This window comes from Borostomias antarcticus (assembly GCF_949987555.1).
Source record: "Borostomias antarcticus genome assembly, chromosome: 5".
In the NCBI taxonomy this organism is placed as follows: Eukaryota; Metazoa; Chordata; class Actinopteri; order Stomiiformes; family Stomiidae; genus Borostomias; species Borostomias antarcticus.
Window position 1 is genome coordinate 33874290 of NC_140238.1, and position 23281 is coordinate 33897570.

At 41.5% G+C, this 23281-nt stretch overlaps 4 protein-coding genes across 5 annotated transcripts; 1 reads left to right on the top strand and 3 right to left on the bottom strand.

The window, feature by feature from the left end:
* Nucleotides 1–2: 2 nt before the first annotated feature.
* On the bottom strand, nucleotides 3–947 carry rmi2 (RecQ mediated genome instability 2; the record flags this gene model as incomplete). The annotated part of the gene is made up of 2 exons (XM_084439150.1): nucleotides 3–168; nucleotides 659–947. 2 exons carry the CDS (start codon nucleotides 945–947, stop codon nucleotides 11–13), a joined length of 447 nt encoding a protein of 148 aa, XP_084295276.1. The 3' UTR covers nucleotides 3–10.
* Nucleotides 948–2961: 2014 nt separating this feature from the next.
* On the bottom strand, nucleotides 2962–7918 carry ubfd1 (ubiquitin family domain containing 1). Its single transcript, XM_084438093.1, has 7 exons — nucleotides 7882–7918; nucleotides 6925–7206; nucleotides 6629–6837; nucleotides 5852–5917; nucleotides 4404–4509; nucleotides 4234–4316; nucleotides 2962–3343 (listed from the first exon to the last, which is right to left on the bottom strand). Exons 1-7 carry the CDS (start codon nucleotides 7895–7897, stop codon nucleotides 3233–3235), a joined length of 873 nt encoding a protein of 290 aa, XP_084294219.1. The 5' UTR covers nucleotides 7898–7918; the 3' UTR covers nucleotides 2962–3232.
* A 629-nt stretch (nucleotides 7919–8547) lies between these two features.
* On the top strand, nucleotides 8548–13701 carry LOC311308917 (UNC93-like protein MFSD11). The gene is made up of 13 exons (XM_084438000.1): nucleotides 8548–8748; nucleotides 9462–9517; nucleotides 9686–9793; nucleotides 9905–9984; nucleotides 10229–10325; nucleotides 10712–10770; nucleotides 11013–11160; nucleotides 11353–11402; nucleotides 11500–11565; nucleotides 11647–11772; nucleotides 11850–12024; nucleotides 12107–12242; nucleotides 12651–13701. Exons 1-13 carry the CDS (start codon nucleotides 8659–8661, stop codon nucleotides 12801–12803), a joined length of 1344 nt encoding a protein of 447 aa, XP_084294126.1. The 5' UTR covers nucleotides 8548–8658; the 3' UTR covers nucleotides 12804–13701.
* A 1104-nt stretch (nucleotides 13702–14805) lies between these two features.
* nsmce1 (NSE1 homolog, SMC5-SMC6 complex component) lies at nucleotides 14806–22257 on the bottom strand. Of its 2 annotated transcripts, XM_084437952.1 has the most exons (9): nucleotides 22226–22257; nucleotides 20836–20995; nucleotides 20611–20732; nucleotides 17869–17946; nucleotides 17134–17280; nucleotides 16815–16931; nucleotides 16013–16139; nucleotides 15116–15220; nucleotides 14806–14994 (listed from the first exon to the last, which is right to left on the bottom strand). In XM_084437952.1, the coding sequence occupies exons 2-8, from the start codon at nucleotides 20951–20953 to the stop codon at nucleotides 15123–15125; spliced, it is 807 nt and encodes a 268-aa protein (XP_084294078.1). In that variant the 5' UTR covers nucleotides 20954–20995; nucleotides 22226–22257; the 3' UTR covers nucleotides 14806–14994; nucleotides 15116–15122. The 2 variants fall into 2 exon arrangements, with proteins under 2 accessions (XP_084294078.1, XP_084294077.1); XM_084437951.1 differs by having other exon boundaries at nucleotides 14962–15220.
* Nucleotides 22258–23281: the final 1024 nt, after the last annotated feature.

Sequence of the window (23281 nt, forward strand, 5' to 3'; positions counted from 1 at the left end):
CAGGCCATCATTATGTAGTCCTAAGAGTGTTCTGAAGGTCCTCCACCTCAAACCTCCACATTCTTCGGTGCATCTCCGCGTGTCCAGAAAGGTTGGCCATCTTCACCGCGCGTAGAGCAGGTTCTGGGGAGAGCGCTTGAATGACCCCCATCACCATCACATACGTGCCTGAAAGATTAGAATGACCTCCATCACCATGACATACCTGCCTGAAAATGACCCCCATCACCATGACATACCTGCCTGAAAGATTAGGGGGGATCATTGAACTGATCTGCATTTACCTACACACCATCTCACTACCTACACACCATCTCACTACCTACACACCATCTCACTACCTACACACCATCTCACTACCTACACACCATCTCACTACCTACACACCATCTCACTACCTACACACCATCTCACTACCTACACACCATCTCACTACCTACACACCATCTCACTACCTACACACCATCTCACTACCTACACACCATCTCACTACCTACACAAAGAAGTGACAACATACTTGCTTGAAGGATTAAGGGGATAATGGAATTGATTTGCATTAGTCTACACACACGGGGGTAGTGGTGACTAAAAAGTGGATACAGCAACTAGTAGAAATATTCGTTTTCACATTAGTGGTGTTTAAATAATACATTTTCACCTTCACATAAAAATGGTTCTCCCTGAGGTATATCTGCGGCTCCATTGACGACAAAAGTCCCCGTCTCGTCCAGAATGAGCAGTGATTTGTCCAAATGAACCTTGAGCACAGTTCCTTGCATCCAGACCGTGGACACCGGGATGTCTTTTCCTTGTCCCAGTCTTTTTATAATGCATTCCGTTTTTCCATGGGAAACCTTACATCTGCCCTCTCTAAGTTGACTCGAAAGAACTTTGATTGGAGGACCTTGTTTTTTATCCCCAGAGTGTTTTTCTTTGCCATCATCCATCTTCCTGGAGCTCAAACACAGCAGCGCGCGTTTACTACTCAACCCAACCCGGGACCCGGATGTGATCCAAGCGTCTTCGCTGGATTTTCAAAATAAAGGTCACAACTGGATAAAGAATAGGCTCTGTGCACCAGCTCCACTACTTCCTGAAAGTCACTTGGAATCTTTATTTCCTGTTCTATATGATTGGATTAAGTGATTAATCAGGTGTGCGGCAGACCCAGCGCACACCTGATTAATCACTTAATCCAATCATATAGGACAGGAAATAAGAATGCCAAGTGACTTTCAGGAAGTAGTGAAGCTGGTGCACAGAGCCTATTGTTGCATACCTACAAATTAATTTTATTTCTGTCCCAACAACACTGAACAAAAAGTACAGCTCAGAAAATATTCCAAATATATTCCAATATTCCAATTCTAAAATGTACGATGTTGCAAACACATTGCGGACACCACTCAACTGACGTATTGCATTCACACGTTGCGTGACAAGGGAGTCTCAAAACACCAATACAGTGGAGAATTCCACAGAGTTCCTGGTTCCTGGAGAGTTCCTGGTTTCCATTGTGCGTGAAACTGGTCAAGTAGGAGCACATTCCCCAAACCACACCTGAGCCCATGTTCCTGTCTGATTACAGTAAAGCATTGTTCCACTGGCGGCCCCTCATGGGAGGTTATGGCAGGTCATCTCTCCCTTATGTCTCCAGCTCTCTGTCTGTCTCTCTTTGTGTTTGTGTCTCTGTATCTCTCTTTGATCTGTCTCTGTCTCCGTGGGTGTCCATCTGTCTCTCTGAAATATGTGTGTGTGTCTGTATGTGTCGGTGTGCAAGCGAGTATGTGTGCATGTATGAGTGTGTGGTGTTTGTGCGTATTTGTGTCAGATTGGGGTGAAATATGGTGTGTGTGTGTGTGTGTGTGTGTGTGTGTGTGTACATGCATGCAGATGTGTGTGTGATTGGGGTGAAATGTGGGAGTAGGAAATACTAGCATGTCTCACTTTTGCAAAGAGGTTTGACACTTCTGTCCCGTTAGCCTCCACTTTCACTGCCGGGACAACTTGACCCTCCCAGCATCTCTGATGTAAACATGCAGGAGGTGCAAATACCTGAGATTAACCTTGATTTTAAAAGCTGATTACACCAATTAAAGCTAGCAGAACTTTCATGCTAAAAAAATATTTGATATCAAAGTTGTTTCAATATTAACTGATTTGTCATAGATATGACCTTTAATGATCCCCATAGGAGGAAATATAATTTTAATTGGTCATCAATTTTATTTGCTAAAATATAATTTTAACTGGTCATCAAGGTTATGGTTGGGAAATATTGTGTCAAAGCTTAGGCTTCGGATGTGAAGTATAACTTCCTGGACTCTGGGGCACAATATCAGCGCACTGCACTGGGGCGCCACCTTGTGGTCATCCGTTTTTACAGCTGTTGAGTTTAGTGTGTGTGATATCTGTCTGGATGGTCTGAGTGAGCTTTTTGATTGCGCGTTTATATTTCAGGACATTTTATAATTCATGTTTCAGCTGACAGTGTTGTAAATGTGTCTGTTTCAAGTTCTTATCCAATTCTACTTTTGATACCTTTCTTGACAACTCAGTTGTGAACATTCATGCACAGTGGCCGTCTGAGGGCATGTTCCCTCACCAAAACTAGAGCACATTAGAACCATGTGGTTCCTCAGATATATTACCTCTGCATGATGTGAGGTAATGAGATTCAGCTCCCCGAGCAACTCCACCATCCCAGCCCTTCAGAGGGCCTTTTCTTTATCTCATAGTAAAAGATATCCGACCTCAGTCTTTACAAAGCTGCTAGATTACATGGTGATTACATGGTGCACAGTACCTCAGAAAAGACAGGTATCAAACGTGTTAAGTTGGCAATAACTATTCTTTTCAAGATGCCTATTAGGTGTGCATTATGATGAACAAAGATTACATAAACATTTCCAAGTTCATTACTTTCATTAAATAAGTTTTATTTCTTTAAGAATAACTGGGGAAAAGCATTAGCAATCTCTGTACAATTGTTTCATTGTTTTCCTTGGGGTTGCTCAAAAACTTGAATGAGGAAATTGGGCTGAGAAATATAATGCTGCTGCTTAGTGCACTGATAACCCAAAAGAATATGATTAGTCCATAGGAATCCTTCAGTTTGCTTTTGAATATGCTTCAATATTTAAGCTCCTCCGGTTTCAATGCTTTCTCCAGTTTCCATGTTCATGTTCTCCTCTTCTCGATCCCAGTTTTCAATGTCAATAATAGAGGCACATTAAAAATACTGCCACTTCCCAAGGACTGTGTCTTTGATTGCATCAACAAACTGTACAGGCACCCAGTAGACCCAATACTGAGACGCTTCTGTTGGACCCAACTGGAACGCCTGTTGAGAGCGAGGGGACAGAAAACAAGACATCAAACATTCTCTCGTTTAAGGAGCAGAAACGCGTTGGTGTCTCACAGCCACAGAACAATAAAGGCTTTTTAAAATCAACCACAGCGTGCCTTGGACATTCTTTCAGTTTCCATACATTGAGATGTATACTACAACTTAAACATTTTTATCACATTTTAATGTTGCTGTATTGAGTCTGAGATTCAAAACTGACAGAATAGTTTGACCAGAATCCTAAATATTTCTGGCCTCATAAAACGATCATGATCTCGCAAGGTCACATTCTATTTCTCTACATGGACCAGTCTGGGAAAGCTCAAGAGAGATCTGTTCGTGCACAGACAAAATTTTGCCAGTACAATTAGCATCTAGTTTTGTTGATAACGAAAATCCTAAATAAAGCTTTGATGAGGTGACCTTCGATGTTGCAAGTCAGCACTGGTATCCAAACTGGGGGGCATAACTTTATTGAAAGAACATGGCTGAGTTAAGGGCTTCCTCCGGGGGAAATGTGTTCCCTCTTCACCCGACTGTTCATACAGCTCCTCTGGTGACTGTGCCAGAGAGCTCAGCGGACAGAAGCAGAACGTTGGCTCATAAAGACGGTCTTAGTTGTGAAACTACAATATTTCCACTGTTCATAAGCACTTGCAAGTAGCATGATATGTAATTAAACATAACCCTATCTATACATTTTCATATTCAAACAAAGTGGTTGCCTGTTTGGGCCTTTTGCAATTAATTATTCATTGTTTGCCTCTCTCTGTTTATCATAGTGAGGCTACTTTGGCACGTCTCCTCTCCTCTGTTGACAAAAAACACTTCAAATTTAAACTGACATCATGGTTTGAGCAATTAGCTGCAAGGCAACATATTACCATCATGTGATAGTCCTCGTGGCCTTCAATCGGTTCAGTCACCACATTTTTTATGGAGCCCATTGGGACTTTCTCTGTCCTCTCTGTGAGAGAGAACAAACACAAATAAGACTTGGCATTAAACTATTCTTTTTATCAGTAGAGCTCAACAAACCAGCGCGTCATCTCACCCTTAGTTCCGATCCACAGCTGATCTTGCTCCAGTTTGAAGGTGAGGCGAACTTTTCCACCGGATTTGTTGTACATTCCGGATAAAGGCACTGTTGGTAAGCGTTCCTGTTCAACACATGAGAGACCGCTCGCTGGTCATTAGTGGAAGAACAAGAGAATGATTCACAGAGACTGCTCTGCTAGATCCTCCTCAGTCTGTCAGTCTGCCAACAGACTGCTCTGCTAGATTAGACCCTCCTCAGACTGCTCTGCTAGATTAGATCCTCCTCAGTCTGCTCTGCTAGATTAGATCCTCCTCAGACTGCTCTGCTAGATTAGACCCTCCTCAGACTGCTCTGCTAGATTAGATCCTCCTCAGACTGCTCTGCTAGATTAGATCCTCCTCAGACTGCTCTGCTAGATTAGATCCTCCTCAGACTGCTCTGCTAGATTAGATCCTCCTCAGACTGCTCTGCTAGATTAGATCCTCCTCAGACTGCTCTGCTAGATTAGATCCTCCTCAGTCTGCTCTGCTAGATTAGATCCTCCTCAGACTGCTCTGCTAGATTAGACCCTCCTCAGACTGCTCTGCTAGATTAGACCCTCCTCAGTCTGCTCTGCTAGATTAGACCCTCCTCAGTCTGCTCTGCTAGATTAGATCCTCCTCAGACTGCTCTGCTAGATTAGACCCTCCTCTGTCTGCTCTGCTAGATTAGATCCTCCTCAGTCTGCTCTTCTAGATTAGATCCTCCTCAGTCTGCTCTGCTAGATTAGATCCTCCTCAATCTGCTCTGCTAGATTAGATCCTCCTCAGACTGCTCTGCTAGATTAGACCCTCCTCAGTCTGCTCTGCTAGATTAGACCCTCCTCAGTCTGCTCTGCTAGATTAGATCCTCCTCAGTCTGCTCTGCTAGATTAGATCCTCCTCAGACTGCTCTGCTAGATTAGATCCTCCTCAGACTGCTCTGCTAGATTAGACCCTCCTCAGTCTGCTCTGCTAGATTAGATCCTCCTCAGACTGCTCTGCTAGATTAGATCCTCCTGTCTGCTCTGCTAGATTAGACCCTCCTCAGACTGCTCTGCTAGATTAGGTCCCCCTCAGACTGCTCTGCTAGATCCTCCTCAGACTGCTCTGCTAGATTAGATCCTCCTGTCTGCTCTACTAGATTAGGTCCTCCTCAGACTGCTCTGCTAGATTAGACCCTCCTCAGACTGCTCTCCTAGATTAGACCCTCCTCAGTCTGCCATACGGTCCAGCTCTAACAGCTGGGCAGAAAATACCAACACAACAGCTAATCAAAGCATTCTTTCCTTAGCAATGCAGGACCTTGTCCTGTTGAACAGTGACATTTTAGTCCATGGGATAAAGGTAAAAAAAATAAGTAATAATGCAACATCCAAAGTGTATCAAGATAGTGAGTAAATGTTAAGAGGTTTGAAGGTTCCCTGAGCACGGTGACCGACTTACCTTTGTTCCTTTTACAGATGGCAGGATGTCTTCTGGTTTACCTTTGTCCAAAACCTTTCTATGTTGCTGAAAAACAACACAACAGAAGTTGTATTAAACAAATCTTAAGCCCAGGACACAACAAAAAGACTGCACCCAACACAGACCCGACTGCCTACCCAACACAGACCCGACTGCCTACCCAACACAGACCCGACTGCCTACCCAACACAGACCGACTGCCTACCCAACACAGACCCGACTGCCTACCCAACACAGACCCGACTGCCTACCCAACACAGACCCGACTGCCTAACCAACACAGACCCGACCGCCTACCCAACACAGACCGACTGCCAACCCATCTGTCAAAATGGTATTTTCCCACGGACACAAAGATGGCCATGTGGACGGGTGTGGTCAGCTCAGTTCGTACCGAGTCTGCATGGCAAATGGAGCCTGGCGTTTTGCATTACTTAACAATTGAGCAATGATTTTCAAAAGCAAGAATTGCAGTTTCAGGTTACTCTGTTAGCTTAGGAAATACTTGACTGCAAGTGGCGCTGAGCTAGAAACATCTTATTGACTCAGCATTGATGATATCTCAAAAAATCTTGGGAGTTCCATTTTTGAAATATTACACGTTGAATCTGCCAAAGATTAGTCCAGACGTGGCAACACATTGGCAGTTTTCCAGCCGGTCAGTCTCCTGCTGTGTTTCGTGGACGGTCATTTAACACATAGCCAAGGCCCACCAGTAGGCTCATTCACATTGCAATATGAAAGAATTAGCCTTACCTTTTGCTGACACAAAGGTTCTTTTTTGTTTTCTTCTGCTTTAACTTCCTGCTGAACGACCTCTTTCGGGGTGTTCACAGCTAGTACATCATTTATCGTTGACCCAACCACCATTATTTTTGCACCATTCGTTACTTTGATTTCTCTTAATGTCTTATCTTCAGGAAGCAATCCCTTGTACATCACTTTCTGCATGGAAGGCGGAAGACCTATAAACGTGCAAGAGGTGGGTTGAATTAGCCAAGTCTCATATTCTCTCACATAAATTGAAACCACTCAGCTAGTATTGCTCTTACCCGTGAGTGAATGGATCCTCTCCTTAAGCTTGGCACCAGTGCCGTCCAAAGGGATTTTCAAGTCATATTTATTCTTGTTCCAAATGATCTTCAGATCCACCATCTCCTTCCCCTCGTCAGAGTCATCTCCATTGCTCACAGTTGGGTCCTGAGTTGAAGAGTGTTCCCCATCTGCCTGAGACGCGCTTTCAGACTCGGCTTCATGCCCTTTCACAACATCTTCACACAGTGGCTCTGGCTCTTTCAGCTTGGCTTCTGTTTCCATTATGCTATCTTCACTTCCTGGGAAAATGGAATCACAAACATCATATCTGAAACTTTAAACAGCTAGTTAGTGAGCTAAACCACCCACACACCTTGTATTCCTCCAGATTTCTGTTTCCAGCTAAACAAACACACCCAAACACGACTGAGCTGGTTCAGCAGATCCAAATGACCCCTAGTCAGTTAGCTGATTTAATCATCGAGTGGGTGACCGGCTAGCACACTTAAAAGTGTGTATAAGACGAATAAACTTGATTTACATATGACTTAGCTTGCCTGCTAGCAACCCGTGGCTAACCTTGGTAGTATACTGCTAGCATGCTAGTGCTAGTGAGCTAACAGCTATCAGGCTAGCAGGGCAAGATGTCAAAAACAGGCAGCTAGCTACATCTCACATATGTCCCATTGTATTGGTCCCGTATTCACATTAATAGACTTGTAACTGTAGAATATGTTGTTGATTAATCTCTAATCTGGAGGAGCAGCTAGCAGCTAGCATGCTAACCCCATTATGGCTGACTAACGTTAGCGTCACAACGACCGGATTATGGCGCAAAGTGTCTAATAATCGCCTTGACAAGTGCAATTAGTGTGAATATTATCTGAACACAGCGGTTAGTTAAGTGTTAAGATGTAATCGAGCAGGTTAAATGTAGTTGGGACGGATAAAAGTGAGTTTTCTCGATTACCCACCGTCCCGGGCCGCCATGATGATTGTGTACAATATGAACCTGCTGGGAAACAGGGAGGGCTACAGGGCTTCCGTACTTCGCGTTTGTTAAATCGAGGGGGTACTTCGTTTAGGTTGCCTTTGTATCCCTGCGGTGTACCGTCATAATACATCGAGGAGTGGAGCAACGTGTTTGTGTGTGTACAGTGGAATGAGAGAACGATATTAGTTTATGGATATTATATAGATTTAAAGTAAGATAGATTTAAATGATAAGTGAGAATGCCGGTAGGCCTGGGCCCAAGAGGTTAGACCCAAGAGGTTAGGCCCAAGAGGTTAGTGATACAACGTACATGCATGATGCACCAGAGACCGTTGAGTTAGGTTGGCACCCAACCTATCTTATACATCTTCTATTCTATAAATATCTATTAAATATCTATTATTATTATATCTATTAAATATTCTATTCTATTAATACATCCATGGTTGGCTCCCTCTGCAGGAGTCGACGGTCCATGAGACAAGTTCTTGTCCATTTGAGTCAAAACGAGCAGTCCTATCACAGCCGTGTTTATGAACCTCTAAGCGAACAAGGTGAAAAGAGAGTTGATTTTCCAGACTATCTGGCTTCAGCGAAGTTGATGACTTGTGGTTTGGGTCTTCTATGATTTTACATGTCCTTTTTTCAACTCGTGTATAAGGAGATAGTTAACGTGGGAATGTCTCATTCGAGCAACACGTGTGACAGTGGGAAGAATCGTGTAATTTCATTCTGGATGTATCGGTAAAGCTTTACTATGGCAGATCTGAGAACAGTCAACGTTGTCATCCTGGGTGTGGGGTTTCTGCTCATCTTTACTGCTTTCACCACTTGTGGAAACATTGAAGTAAGTGGAGAAATAAACGTCATTTTGTGTGACTTTGTAAAGATCAAAATATTTTAGTGACATTTGCATGAAATTATTCCCGTTTCTGATCCCTGCCAACTATTGCGTTACCTTAGTTAGGTAGGGGGCGGACCTCCAGGCAACTTATTATTATTAACTTTATTTAAATGTATGTAGTCCAATTTAGGACTATTAACAGTGCATGCAATAGTGATAGGTGAATATGAGCTATTTATCAGTGCATGCAATAGTCCTAGGTGAATATGAGCTATTTATTTATCAGTGCATGCAACAGGCATGGGTGAATATGAGCTCTTTATCTCAGATGCATGCGAGCTCACATGATGTCCAGAGGCTGGTCACTAGGGGATTGTGCGCCCGAGTCAGGCGCTTCTCGTGCTTCTAATTTGCTCCATCGGTTAGTGCGACATTATCATGCGAGACAGAAGAATCACTAGTCGGTCCCCTTGCTGGACACACTGGGAAGTTTGACATTATCATGCCAGACAGAGGAATCACTAGTCGGTCCCCTTGCTGGACACACTGGGAAGTTTGACATTATCATGCCAGACAGAGGAATCACTAGTCGGTCCCCTTGCTGGACACACTGGGAAGTTTGACATTATCATGCCAGACAGAAGAATCACTAGTCGGTCCCCTTGCTGGACACACTGGGAAGTTGTCCTACTGTCATTAACTCTTTTTTCTGTCAGCAAACTGTGATAAAGAGCTTGGAGAATGAAACGTTCACTGGAAGTGGGTATCACAGGTGAGGTTTGAAAGAGGCTTATATCACCTTCTTTTTAAATGCAATCCAGAAATGATGACGATGGACAGATATAGCACATATGGTATAACATGACAATAACATGACAATAACATGACAATAACATGCTATGACAAATTACTGTACTGTATCTGCTTTTTTTTTTTACAGCCTTGGAATTATCTATGGAGTTTTTTCCTTCTCAAATATACTTGCTCCAACTGTTGTTGCTATAATCGGACCACGCTATACCATGTTTTTCAGTGGAATTCTTTACAGGTGAGTACCAAGAAATGATCATTATTAATTATACCCACTAAGTGCTAGAGGTGACTGAAGTAATCTTGTCCTCATATGACACACTTTATTTTCTTTCCATATTTTCCTTAGTGGTTACATAGCTGTGTTCATCACACCATCAACATGGTCCTTTTACTTCACCTCAGTATTAATCGGCATCGGAGCAGCCTGTGAGTCCATTATTCTGAGACGTCTTTGATAAATGTTTTATACTGACCCATCAGAACAAAGGTCATATCTTGCGTAACACATTTCGTTATCGCATGATACCATTTTATGACCCTGCTTCCGGGCATTGGATGAAGATTGGTTTTGAGGACTGGAATGAGTGAATGCAATAAGCATCGTTGTTTATTTTGTTCATGTCTGTTTGTCAATCATTTCCTTGTCTCCTTGTGTCCTCCTTCCTGGCAGTGCTGTGGACGGCTCAAGGGCACTTCCTAGTGGAGAACTCTGATGCCGCCACCATTAACAGGAACACTGGGATGTTCTGGGCTCTTCTGCAGTGCAGGTGGGTTTGGCTGGTCGACTGCTCTGTTTACACTTACTACGTGTGTTACTGTATGGAACTGATGCTTTTGAATCATTTTACTTAGTAGAATATGTCACATTAGTATTAGTCCTGTATGGGGGTGGTTTTGGATGCATCACAAAAGCACAAGTCGAAATAATCTTCAAAGCATATTATGACAGACATTCGGTGCTAAACCTTTTTTTATATAGTAGCACTCAAAACTGGATTAACACTAATTTGTCAAGGTTTGGGATTAGGCTATCTTTAAATGAAATTACAAATGATGTAAATGAACAAATACTACCCCTTGAATAACTTTATCACACTCTTATGATTTTTATATCATTCATTTCCCCACTTTGACATTTGATTTTCTTTTTCAGCATGTTGTTTGGCAATCTCTACATTTATTTTGATTGGAATGGAACTACAGACATATCAGGTAATAGAACTACAGACATATCAGGTAATAGAACTACAGACATATCAGGTAATGGAACTACAGACATATCAGGTAATAGAACTACAGACATATCAGGTAATAGAACTACAGACATATCAGGTAATAGAACTACAGACATCAGGTAATAGAGATGTGTAATTAAATTATTTCTGTTATACAAATCCATAGGGAAGGTTTTAAGTGCATTATATTTGTGAAGCAGCTTGATCCTTGCTCCTCAGACAGGAGCAGGAAGAGCATCTTCACGGCTCTGCTGGTCACCTCTGTGTTGGGGACACTCAGCTTCCTGGCCTTGAGGAAGACTCCTCCGTCAGAGGAGGTGCTCTCCGAGGAGGAGGAGGGGCAGTCTCTGCTCTCAACTCGTACAATGTAAAGAAACATTCCTTAGTCTTAACTAGATTTAAACTAACTCTACACTTGAGATGTGTTTGTTTCAGGGGTATTTTTGAAGCGGTGCAGCCACTTCTATACATGGCGTGCTGTGAACTTGATTCCTTTCCATAATACAGAAAGGAAATTCAGTATTTGCCTCTTGCTAATGATTTCTTCTCTTGTTTGTAGGTATAAGCAAAGAGCAGACTCTGCTGTAAAGGATGCAAAGTTAGAACTCAGTATGTTTGTGCACCATCCGAACATTTTGCACATCACACCTGTTGCACATGTTTCATTAGTTATTTACAACTTCTTGTGTTCTTCCTTTGTCCTTAGAAACAATCTTTCAGCTGCTCAAAACCAGAACCATCTTGCTCCTGAGCTGCTGCATGGCTTACAGCGGTGAGTGAGCTGCTGACGTTCATGTCTGGTGAAATCACTAGTCCATTAGAAGGGTTTTTAGCAGCGGTGCTCCCCCTACAGGTCTGGAGCTGTCCTTCTACAGTGGGGTGTATGGGACGTGTATCGGAGCAACAGCTCAGTTTGGAGAAGCATCTAAAGGATTGATTGGGATCTCTGGAATCGTAGTGGGAGTTGGAGAGATAATTGGTAAGTCTGCAATTTGTTCCACCATTTATTATTATTATTTTTTCACTGTAAGTTATTGTAAGTTATTTTCCAACCAGGTGGAGGTGTTTTTGGACTAATCTGCAAGAACAACCGGTTCAGACGGACCTCTGTGGTGTTCCTGGGAATGGTCGTCCACTTTATTGCTTTCTACTTGATCTTCCTCAACATCCCAGACGATGCACCTGTTGTGATAAAAACCAGCACCCAGAACACACCATATCTAACCCCAAGGTATAGAGTTGTACTATTGGTCATTGCCTGTTCTAGCTGACCGGATGGTCTCTCTTTTTAACACGTCTCACCCGTTTCCTAGTGTGTCCATCGCCCTGCTGTGCAGCTTCCTCCTGGGTCTTGGGGACAGTTGTTTCAACACTCAGTTGTACAGCATCCTGGGCCGTGTGTACGCAGAGGAAAGCACGCCTGCGTTCGCCATCTTTAAATTCATTCAGGTAATTTTAAGAGCTCAATGAAGAACCCTGACAAGAACAACTACCTGAGGATGAGCCTAGGAAGAAGTAGTGAATGTGTAATCCATTTTCACCATTCAAGATCTGTTTTATTGGCCATTTATATGGTACACCCATACTGTACTAGGAATTTGACTAAGGTTAAGGCATACACTGTTGCAGATGACATAGGACAGGGTGCAGGACAGGGCAAATGAGTACAAAAACAGTGCAAATACAAAATACAGGGCAAGCAAATAAGATCTAACTAGCTGGCTATGTGAGTGTTTACTAGGGCACATGTACCATGGATTTATAATGTTGTAATTTTTAAGAACTGAACATTGTATTGATACCTAATATCTTCTGAAATAACCCAAAGGTTTCCTCATTTCTCTCATTTTCTCTCAGTCCATCTTTGCTGCGGTGGCGTTCTTTTACAGCGGTTATCTCCTGCTAACATGGCAGCTCTTACTCATGGTCATCCTGGGATTCACTGGAACGCTCTGCTTCTTCATGGTGGAAAGGATGCAAAACTTCTCTCTTGATCTGCAGGAATACTAGCTCTGGCTCCCACCATTTCAATACTACCCGTTCTGCAGTAAAACAGTACCACAAAATATACTTTAGCTTTAACCTATCTTGCACAGTACTAATATGATTTGGATCAACCGTAATGTATCACTGTTGGGCCTATTTTAGGTAATAACCAGTTATCTTAGCTGTCCAAATGCATGGCTTTCAGGGTTGTTATTGAAGATATTCTACTTTGTTGCAAATTAGTTAAAATTCATACATATCATAGTTTTCCATCTGATGTTTTTTATAGGGATTTGTGATGTACATGCCAGGAGATATTTTGAGGCATAATTTAATTATTTAATATTTTTATCAAATGTTGACTAATTACTAGTTATTTGTCACCTACGAGAAACTAGGATGATTCCACAAATAACTACTTTTTTTATTATGAATGGGGGTTCATCTGTGTTACAATAGATTTGGGTTTTTGACAAAGAAATCCATTCTCAAGCAGAATCCTCCATTTTTATCGTCCATCTCTCCAGACAGGTTTTGTGGGAGAGTAGCTTTGACAATCATGCTCAACAACTATCATTGCAATTCTATTGCTACCTTGTGACATTTTATTTGGAAACACGTTGTTGGGAACTGGCCTGGCACTGCCATCCTGATCACGTGATGTCACATCCTGTTAGCTCTCTTCTCTCTATGGATCAGTCTGGAAGCCCTCCTACTGTATTCACATTTCCACAACACAAAATGGGCAGGCAGGCCAATCAAATCACAACCGTTTATCTAATATTGAACGGGTTTAATACTAAGACTGTATGCATTTGATACGATGACTAGCCCATATTCCGTTGCTCTGATTGGTTGTAGGTCTATCCAATTGCGTCCAGAGGCATTTTGGTCTGTGCCTGTTGATAAAACCCCTTGGGGAAAAAAAATTAAACACTCCTTGTAGTACAATACACTTTCTAGATGTCTTTGTAGTGTATAATGTTTTTTTTTTTTTTTAAATCATACATTAACAGAGATCAAGCATAATCACACTTTTGCTATACTATGTATATTTGCTATACATTTTGGATATGTTGATACACTGCCAGTAATACACACTAAGTGCCTGTTTATGTTGTGTCTCCATCTTTTATAAATAAAGCTTTTCACTCTTTGTCTTCACTGGCTTTGGCGGACAAGTGCACTATCCCCTAGATAGTCACAAAATGCTATAGAACCAAGGTAGCATTGTTTACTAAATTTGTTATTATTCCTTTGTTGTCACATAGCAATAGATTAATGGATCACAAAAACTAAGAAAATAATTACAAATACACATTTATAATTACATAAAATTAACATTAACCAAAGACCAAAAGAGTTAACAGTAACCAGGTTAACAAAAGACTAAACTCACAATCTCTTTCAAGTCGCACAGAAACGGACGTTTGAGATCATCTAACTTCCGTAGTTTGACGTATTTCCGACGCAAACAAGCTATGAGGGTGGGACATATGTTTAGAGGAATTTGATTGGAACATTGACAAGTGGACGGGTTTTAAGAACTTTAGACAGATTCGATAGAAGGATAGCGTTGATTGACGGGTGGATGTCGTGAGATTATTGGTCTAAAATCTAAGGTACCTGTTGTCGTCAGTGCACGTGACCTACCGTTTTCCAGGAAGTAAGAAATTATAGACTTTGATATAAGATTACAACAAAAGTAGAATTTAGTATTTTTTTGGCATACATCGTTGAATAGGTGAACACTATGACCAATTATGTGAACCAAAATGGGACAGAATGCTTTTTTCATTTCTGTGCGACTTTAAATGCTGTGACTGCGATTTGGCCGCTACCCCAACCTTCACAATCAGTATCACAATCACTCCATCTCTATTAAAACATCTTTGTAGCAAACTGTCAACGTTATCATGATATCAATTGTAGGGAATTAGGAACTGTCCAAAAACATAACTTTTCTTCACTCAAAGTATTTTATTATTATTTTGTTATCAAGTCTGGCATAAATAATTAAGGTGATTGAATGTTGAAATTAAAAAGTAACGGATGTAACTAACACGTGTGACAGTGATTTCTCCTGCTGATGAGATCACTTCCTCCTGGAGATGAGATCACTTCCTCCTGCTGGTGAGATCACTTCCTCCTGGAGATGAGATCACTTCCTCCTGCTGGTGAGATCACTTCCTCCTGCTGGTGAGATCACTTCCTCCTGGAGATGAGATCACTTCCTCCTGGAGATGAGATCACTTCCTCCTGGAGATGAGATCACTTCCTCCTGCTGGTGAGATCACTTCCTCCTGCTGGTGAGATCACTTCCTCCTGGAGATCACCTTCTCCTCACCTTCTCCTGGACCTCCTGGACTGAGACGGGGCTGGGGCTGTGTTCTCCTTTGCCGATGGACTCTGGGAGGACTGAGATTCAGGCTGGCTAATTTCTGAGGCACAAAAAGTTATACATTGTGACATTAGTAACTATAATTAATGTGAAGCATGGCGTTAAAACATAGTAATCCCCCCATGTCTACCATTAACATGATTCTTAAAGGACATGGCCAAGATTTTGGGAAATACACTTGTTTTCCATCTTCCCTGGGGTTAGACAAGCAGTGTGAAGCATTTTCAACTCTGCGTGCAATATGGAGTGGCGAGACCTGGACCGATTAGCCTAGCTTAGCGGCATTCACTGGTACCAGGTTAGGCCGATTAGCTTTAACCTGAGCGATCTCAGCAGGTGAATTCCAGAGGGGAGCTTCTAGCATCACTACTGCTCTTTCTCACTGACCTCCTCCACCCCTACACTCAGTCACGGTCCCTGTGATCCTCAAACACCGGTCAGCTCTCCGTCCCCCGAACCAGACTGACCTCCTCCACCCCTACACTCAGTCACGGTCCCTGAGATCCTCAGACACCGGTCAGCTCTCCATCCCCCGAACCAGACTGCGGACCTTTGGGGACAGAGCTTTCAGCGTGGCAGCTCCCCCCCTCTGGAACCCCCTCCCTGTAGAACTCCGCAACGCCCCAACTCTGGACTGCTTCAAGAAACTCCTGAAAACTCACCTCTTTAACATGGCCTTTGACCTCTAGCTTCCGTGTCTTAATGTTGTGTGTCTCTGTCTACCATGTTTGTCTCTTGTCTGTTCTGCCCCTATGTAAAGCGACCTTGGGTTTTATGAAAGGCGCTATATAAATGAAAGTTATTATTATTATTATTCTCTGTGGATCTTTACCAGGAATCTCATGAGGCCAGAAGTCTTCACAGGCAGGACATCGAGGATCAGTCCTTCCTTTGAAGTATCTGGCTACGCACGGGTTGTGGATTTTAATTCCACAAACGGGATTCTCACACATTTGGCACTGCAGGGAAAGAGACCAGATGAGGAGTGAAAGACTCTCCAGAAATCTATAACTGAACAGAAATAATATAAAATCTATATATGAACAGAAATAATATAAAATCTATAACTGAACAGAAATAATATAAAATCTATATCTGATCAGAAATAATATAAAATCTATATCTGATCAGAAATAATATAAAATCTATATCTGAACAGAAATAATATAAAATCTATAACTGAACAGAAATAATATAAAATCTATATCTGATCAGAAATAATATAAAATCTATATCTGATCAGAAATAATATAAAATCTATATCTGATCAGAAATAGTATAAAATCTATATCTGAACAGAAATAATATAAAATCTATAACTGAACAGAAATAATATTCAGCACAAAGACTCTCCAGAAATCTATATCTGATCAGAAATAATATAAAATCTATATCTGAACAGAAATAATATAAAATCTATATCTGATCAGAAATAATATAAAATCTATATCTGAACAGAAATAATATAAAATCTATCTGAACAGAAATAATATAAAATCTATAACTGAACAGAAATAATATAAAATCTATAACTGAACAGAAATAATATTCAGCACAAAGACTGACACATGTATTTCCATACCAGACAAGAGAGCAGAGTTTGTAGCTTGTCTAAAGCTGAGAAAATTGGTTACCTTCAAGGCAACACTGTGGCAGATATGGCAGACTTTCACTTGGTCCTGATACATCAGCCGGATGTACGGCTCCATCTCAATGATACAGCGGGTTGAGAGAGAGTATTCACCGTGTTTCTGAAGAACACAGGAGATCAGGGTAAAATCACACTCCCAAGTAATTCAATGAACACAAGTTACAACCAATGCATAATCTCAATATTCACTCAATATTCTCAAACTGCCTGTATTCTCAAACTGTACCTTTCTTAACTGTATGTTAAGAAAGCCACTATTCAAATAAAGTTATTGTTATTATTATTATTGTTATTATTATTACCTCATTCAGCCACTTATCCTGGACAAGCCTGTTCAACACGGACTCTGTCTCCGTCTTCTTGAGCTTCTTGGTCTGAAGGCCGTCAGCACAGTTCAGGATGTCTGTGGACGAGGCCGTTCCGTTCTCAGACTCCACAACCAGGTCCATCTGAAACAGACAGACAGGTTCACAGCACAACAAAAACACTAGTTCACCTGCTCTTTGACTGCAGTGGATGACTAGACTGTGTTATATCCACACACAGTAATCATCCGAATACTTAAGTACCTTATTATAGGAAACTCAATATTGCTGGTAACTACTCAAGTAACCAACGTAGGCTGTTGCCAACAACTGAGTGGCTTGTCAAGCTGGACTAATGAGGAGTGACGTTCGTTATCTATTTTGCCTTTAAAATGTCGTTCTGGGGTTTCAAATCATCTTTTAACAAGGCCCACACATAACTGCAAGTCATTTCTACAATATATATTTGCCACTGAAATGCCATCAAGCGGTACGTGAATGGGTGGTGATGACTAACCCAGTATATGTGAATGGGTGGTGATGACTAACCCAGTATATGTGAATGGGTGGTGATGACTAACCCAGTATATGTGAATGGGTGGTGATGACTAACCCAGTATATGTGAATGGGTGGTGACGACTAACCCAGTATATGTGAATGGGTGGTGATGACTTACCCAGTATATGTGAAGGGGTGGTGATGTCTAACCCACATGAGAGCAGCAAACTCACCGTCTTCCTGAATAACTCCAGCTCATTGTCAGCGTAATCTGATGACATCCTGGTCACATCCGTATCAGCCATGTTCACCTTCACATTCAAATAAGGTTCATTAGGGAACATCTGTATCAGCCATGTTCACCTTCACATTCAAATAAGGTTCATTAGGGAACATCTGTATCAGCCATTCTAATAAGGTTCATTAGGGAAGCACCGATGATGATGATGATGATGATGATGATGATGATGGAGGGAAGCACCGATTGCACTTTCTTGGCCGACTACAAGTCTGATCTGCCAATTACAATTTTGACCGATTGCCTTATATTACAGTCTGTCAATGTCATTTGATTTCTATAGCACCATTCATACAAATCAATGTAACACATGGTGCTTTACATAAAAAACAGATGGATAAAAACATTCATATAAACACAGTGAGAACAAATTTTAAAGAAACAAACTAAAATAATTAAACATTTAAAAAGTGTAAAATAGAATAAAAACTATAAAAGCAGAGAATACAACTTAAGAACATTTAGTAGTTTATGGGTTTTTGGGGCAGAACTTCACCAGTCTCATTGCTGTCATATAAAGTTGATTCTTGCTTAGGTGTCTCTAATACAGTGTATAATTAGATAAGCTGCCGTAGCAGGGACACAGGATACAGGGAGAGCAAGAGAAGTTGAGGAAAGGTCAGAGGGGTCTCAATTGACCATGCGGTCAGCAGAAGAGCCGTCAACAGATGTACCATTGCTTAATCCGGACATTAGATATAGTTCAGGTCTAATCTTGAACTGGTTATGTTCCATCACTGCTTCTCACCATAACTAAAGAATGGTCAGGTGACCAGCCTATATTAAGCCCCCCACTGAACAGTATAAAAGTAAGAACCACTGGGATGGAGGGGGGCGCTTAACCTCGTAGCTCTGTTGGCTTAGGCTATCTTACGCTGGCTTTAGCTTAGCTTAGCAAGCTAGCATGTTAGCATGCTAGCTCCACCTGTTGTCCACATCTGCTCATCTGTATACGGTATGATTCATTGTCTAATCCTGTTACGTATCTGTGTTGTACTAAGCTATGTGTCAAATCTATATTGAACCATGCCTAAAGCTTGGTTGCTGTATTGTGTTTTGATATATGCTAATTCTATGTAAATAAACACCAGAAAGATTTCTCTTCTCAGCATTCATTGATCAGTAAGGTTTTAATCAAGGTTCCCCACATCAAACACTAAGATAATAAAACCAGTAAAGCTATGTGGTAAAAGCGATGTTAAAAAGGTATGTTTTAAAATCTCGCTAGTCTCAGACATTCTCAGGTCCTCTGTTCTAAAGGCTGGGGGCATACGAACAGAAGGCTGCCTCCCCATGCCTCTTAGTCCTGGCTCTAGGGCCTCCCCATGCCTCTTAGTCCTGACTCTAGGACCTCCCCATGCCTCTTAGTCCTGGCTCTAGGACCTCCCCATGCCTCTTAGTCCTGGCTCTAGGACCTCCCCATGCCTCTTAGTCCTGGCTCTAGGACCTCCCCATGCCTCTTAGTCCTGGCTCTAGGGACCATTAAAAGCTCAGTGCCAGAGAACTGATCTGATATGCATTTAGGTGCTTGATTGTTAAAATCTATTCTAAAACTGACGGGTGCAGTGCAGTGATTTTAAACTGGTGTGATGCGAATCCTCCTTCTGGTCTTTGTAAGAACATGTGCTGCAGCATTTTGAATCAGTTGGAGTTGACTAATCACTTTTTTTTTGTTAGGCCAGACAGGAGAGTGTTACAATAGTCCAGCCTGCCAGTAATGAAAGCATGTATGAGTCTTTCAGTATCAGTCTGGGAGAGGAATAGTTTCACCTTGGCAATGTTTCTGAGGTGATAAAATGAGGTCCTTATTACATTCTTTATATGGGCCTCAATGCTAGGAACAGAGTCCAGCAAGACACCTGCGTTTCTGACCTGGCATTTGTTATTCAGTGACAGTGTTTTTAAGTGCACCGATAGTCTCTCTCATTCATCGTTTTTGCCAATATCCTTCCAATATCCTCCCAATATCCTCCCAATATCCTCCCAATATCCTTCCAATATCCTTCCAATATCCTCCCAATATCCTTCCAATATCCTTCCAATATCCTCCCAATATCCTTCCAATATCCTCCCAATATCCTTCCAATATCCTCCCAATATCCTCCCAATATCCTTCCAATATCCTCCCAATATCCTTCCAATATCCTCCCAATATCCTTCCAATATCCTCCCAATATCCTCCCAATATCCTCCCAATATCCTTCCAATATCCTCCCAATATCCTCCATCCTTTTCACCGATACAGCCTATTGCGAATTGCTTGTTCCATTCTGTACTGCTGCATAGGGATGTAACAATAACCGATATAATGATAAACCGTGATGAAATGGGATTACATGTATCGCGATAAAATGATCACTAAAACCGTGTTTGATTACCATGCTTTGAAAAACTCACTGTAAATACTGTCCAGCATCAACCAAAACTACATTCTCCCAGATGCATTATTTTAAAGTTTTTACACTTTGTGTGAACAAAAAATGCAGTGCTGCTAATTTTATTTGTGGTTCTCAATATCAAAGTTGGTGGAACAACTTCAGTGTGTGTATTAGTAGTTTTTGAACATTTTCAGCACATTTTAACAATACCGTGATAATACCGATAACCGTGATACTTTGGGTCACTATAATCGTGATTTGAAATGTTCATACCGTTCCATCTCTAATGCTGCACTCACCAAGGCGTAATACTGAAGGCCGTCCTCTTCCGACATCCCCTTCCTGATCTGCATGAACATGGGCTGCAGGAGACCATTGATGACATCGATGAATTCATCCAGTCTGTCGTGGTCGTAGTGTGCTGTGTGAAAACACAGCAGGGAATGAATCCTGTCCATTTAGAGAAAAGCCACAGCTACGGTGTGGACCGAGTCATCAGTGGGGTACAGATGTGTTGATCTTACCACCGTGAGAGTCACAGCAGTGCCTGTGGAGAGCTCTTGCCCGCGGACCATCAATAATCCCACTGACCATCATGGTTTGCAAAAATCTTCTATGGCTTTCTCCCATTGGTCGAGCCATTGCTCACGAGGAGGAGACCGGCCAATCACGATGAGTACTAACCTGAAGTATACACAGGTGATTAAGAAACTGAAGTACACACAGGTGATTTAGAAACATGAAGTATACACAGGTGATTTAGAAACTGAAGTATACACAGGTGATTTAGAAACTGAAGTATACACAGGTGATTTAGAAACGGAAGTATACACAGGTGATTTAGAAACATGAAGTATACACAGGTGATTTAGAAACTGAAGTATACACAGGTGATTTAGAAACTGAAGTATACACAGGTGATTTAGAAACTGAAGTATACACAGGTGATTTAGAAACTGAAGTATACACAGGTGATTTAGAAACGGACGTATACACAGGTGATTTACAAACTGAAGTATACACAGGTGATTTAGACACATGATTATGCAGTCAGGGGTGCAGCCTACTGGTGACTCAAGAAGTGGGTACACTGACTAAAGAAGTGGGTATACTGTAGCATACAAGTTAGTTATTATTATTATTTTTTTTACATTAGTGGTGTTTAAAGAAGTGGGTATACTATGGGTCTATTGATAAAGAAGTGGGTATACTATGGGTCCATTGATAAAGAAGTGGGTATACTATGGGTCCATTGATAAAGAAGTGGGTATACTATGGGTCCATTGATAAAGAAGTGGGTATACTATGGGTCCATTGATAAAGAAGTGGGTATATTCCATACCTCTGTTATACCCTCCCCTACACCACTGATTACAGTATTTACATGAACTGCTATGAGTATGAGGACCCAAGCATGTCCAGGACAAAACATGTTTCTGCCGTTTTGCCCTCTATAAAATATATATATATATATACCTATTGTATTTTAGTTTGCTATTCTTGCACTTTGCCTTCAGCTCTAGATTAAGCTCTGAATCACTTGTTTAAGAAGCTTTCTTTCTGAAAGGAGATGCACTTGTGAGTTCTGTGCATTGGCTTTTCCTAGCACTACGTTCAATGCAATTATTGTAAATCGCTTTGGATAAAAGCGTCAGCTAAATAACTAATGTAATGAATATTTAAACCTCAAACAAAAAGTAAATGACTATCCAGAAACATAGCAGGACAACCTGAAAGCACATTGAGCTTAACTAGCACGATGCAGCATATAACGATAGCATTGTATAATACTAGCTCGTGTTCTTGCTCTCAACAGTAAACTACTCTAGGCTAGCTAGCTAGCAACAGCTAAATTCAATATTTACATATTTGAAACTATAGGTGCGTACATATCACTCACAACTACAAAGTTACCTCTACTTTCTTCTGAGAGTTATGATCCGGATATCTGTTCCTTCAGGTTTGGCGGATATTTGAGGCAAAGAGTATGGAATGGCAAGAGGGGACACTCCATTATTACTGCTCTGGAACCACGCCCAGCTGCAAAACATTAAATTCTTTGTTCATACACATATTTACATAAGTACACTTCTATTTCATCAATGTTTATACCATATTTACATCTCAGCTATACTTCTATTTCATTAATGTTCATAACCATATCTACATACAAGCTATAAGCCTAACCATCTTCAGTAATACCAAGGAGCTGTGTCTGGGAGGTAGGATGGGAGCAGGCAGCACAGGGCCTGCCTTCAAGCCTGCTATCATGAAGGGGCAAGAAATGGACCCCTCCACTAACTTTAAATCCCTGGGATCATGGAAGTTGCAACGCTTTGGAAGTGCTCGTTTGAGAGGATCAGCTGTTCCATGTGTAGTTAGAATGCTAACCGTTGTATAATTATTCTTGAATGATTATTCATTATTAATAATTGCAAGTGCATTTTGTTTGTTTGTAGGCAACATCTCAAATATTCACAATACAAATGTAGTATAATGAAGCAATAACTCATGAGAGGGTGTGGTATATGGCCAATATACCACGGGTTGTGCTGCAGTCATATAGACACGAGGTTCAGTCGAGTCGACCAGCACAACCCGTGGTATATTGACCATATAGGCCTACCACAGCCCTCGAGTGAGTTATTGCTTTTATACAACAGTTACACCATCGGGAAACATTTAGGCCTATGAGATAAATGCCTACTATTTCAGTGTCTTAATATCGATTTTAGTGACCTCAAGAAAGGTAGTTCCTAAATCTATCACGTTGCTATGAAGTTTCAAAACGATGAACAATGAGCCCTAGCAACCAAACTACTAGCCTAAACCTGACTAGTCTGACTCAACGGATGTAGTTTTGTCATTCGTTGTCACACTGCCCAATCAGTGGCGAGACTGGCAACGCAAATTAATCTGATTCGGGCCGAGAGATTCTCTCGGCACCAATCAGATTCGATCCAGACTATT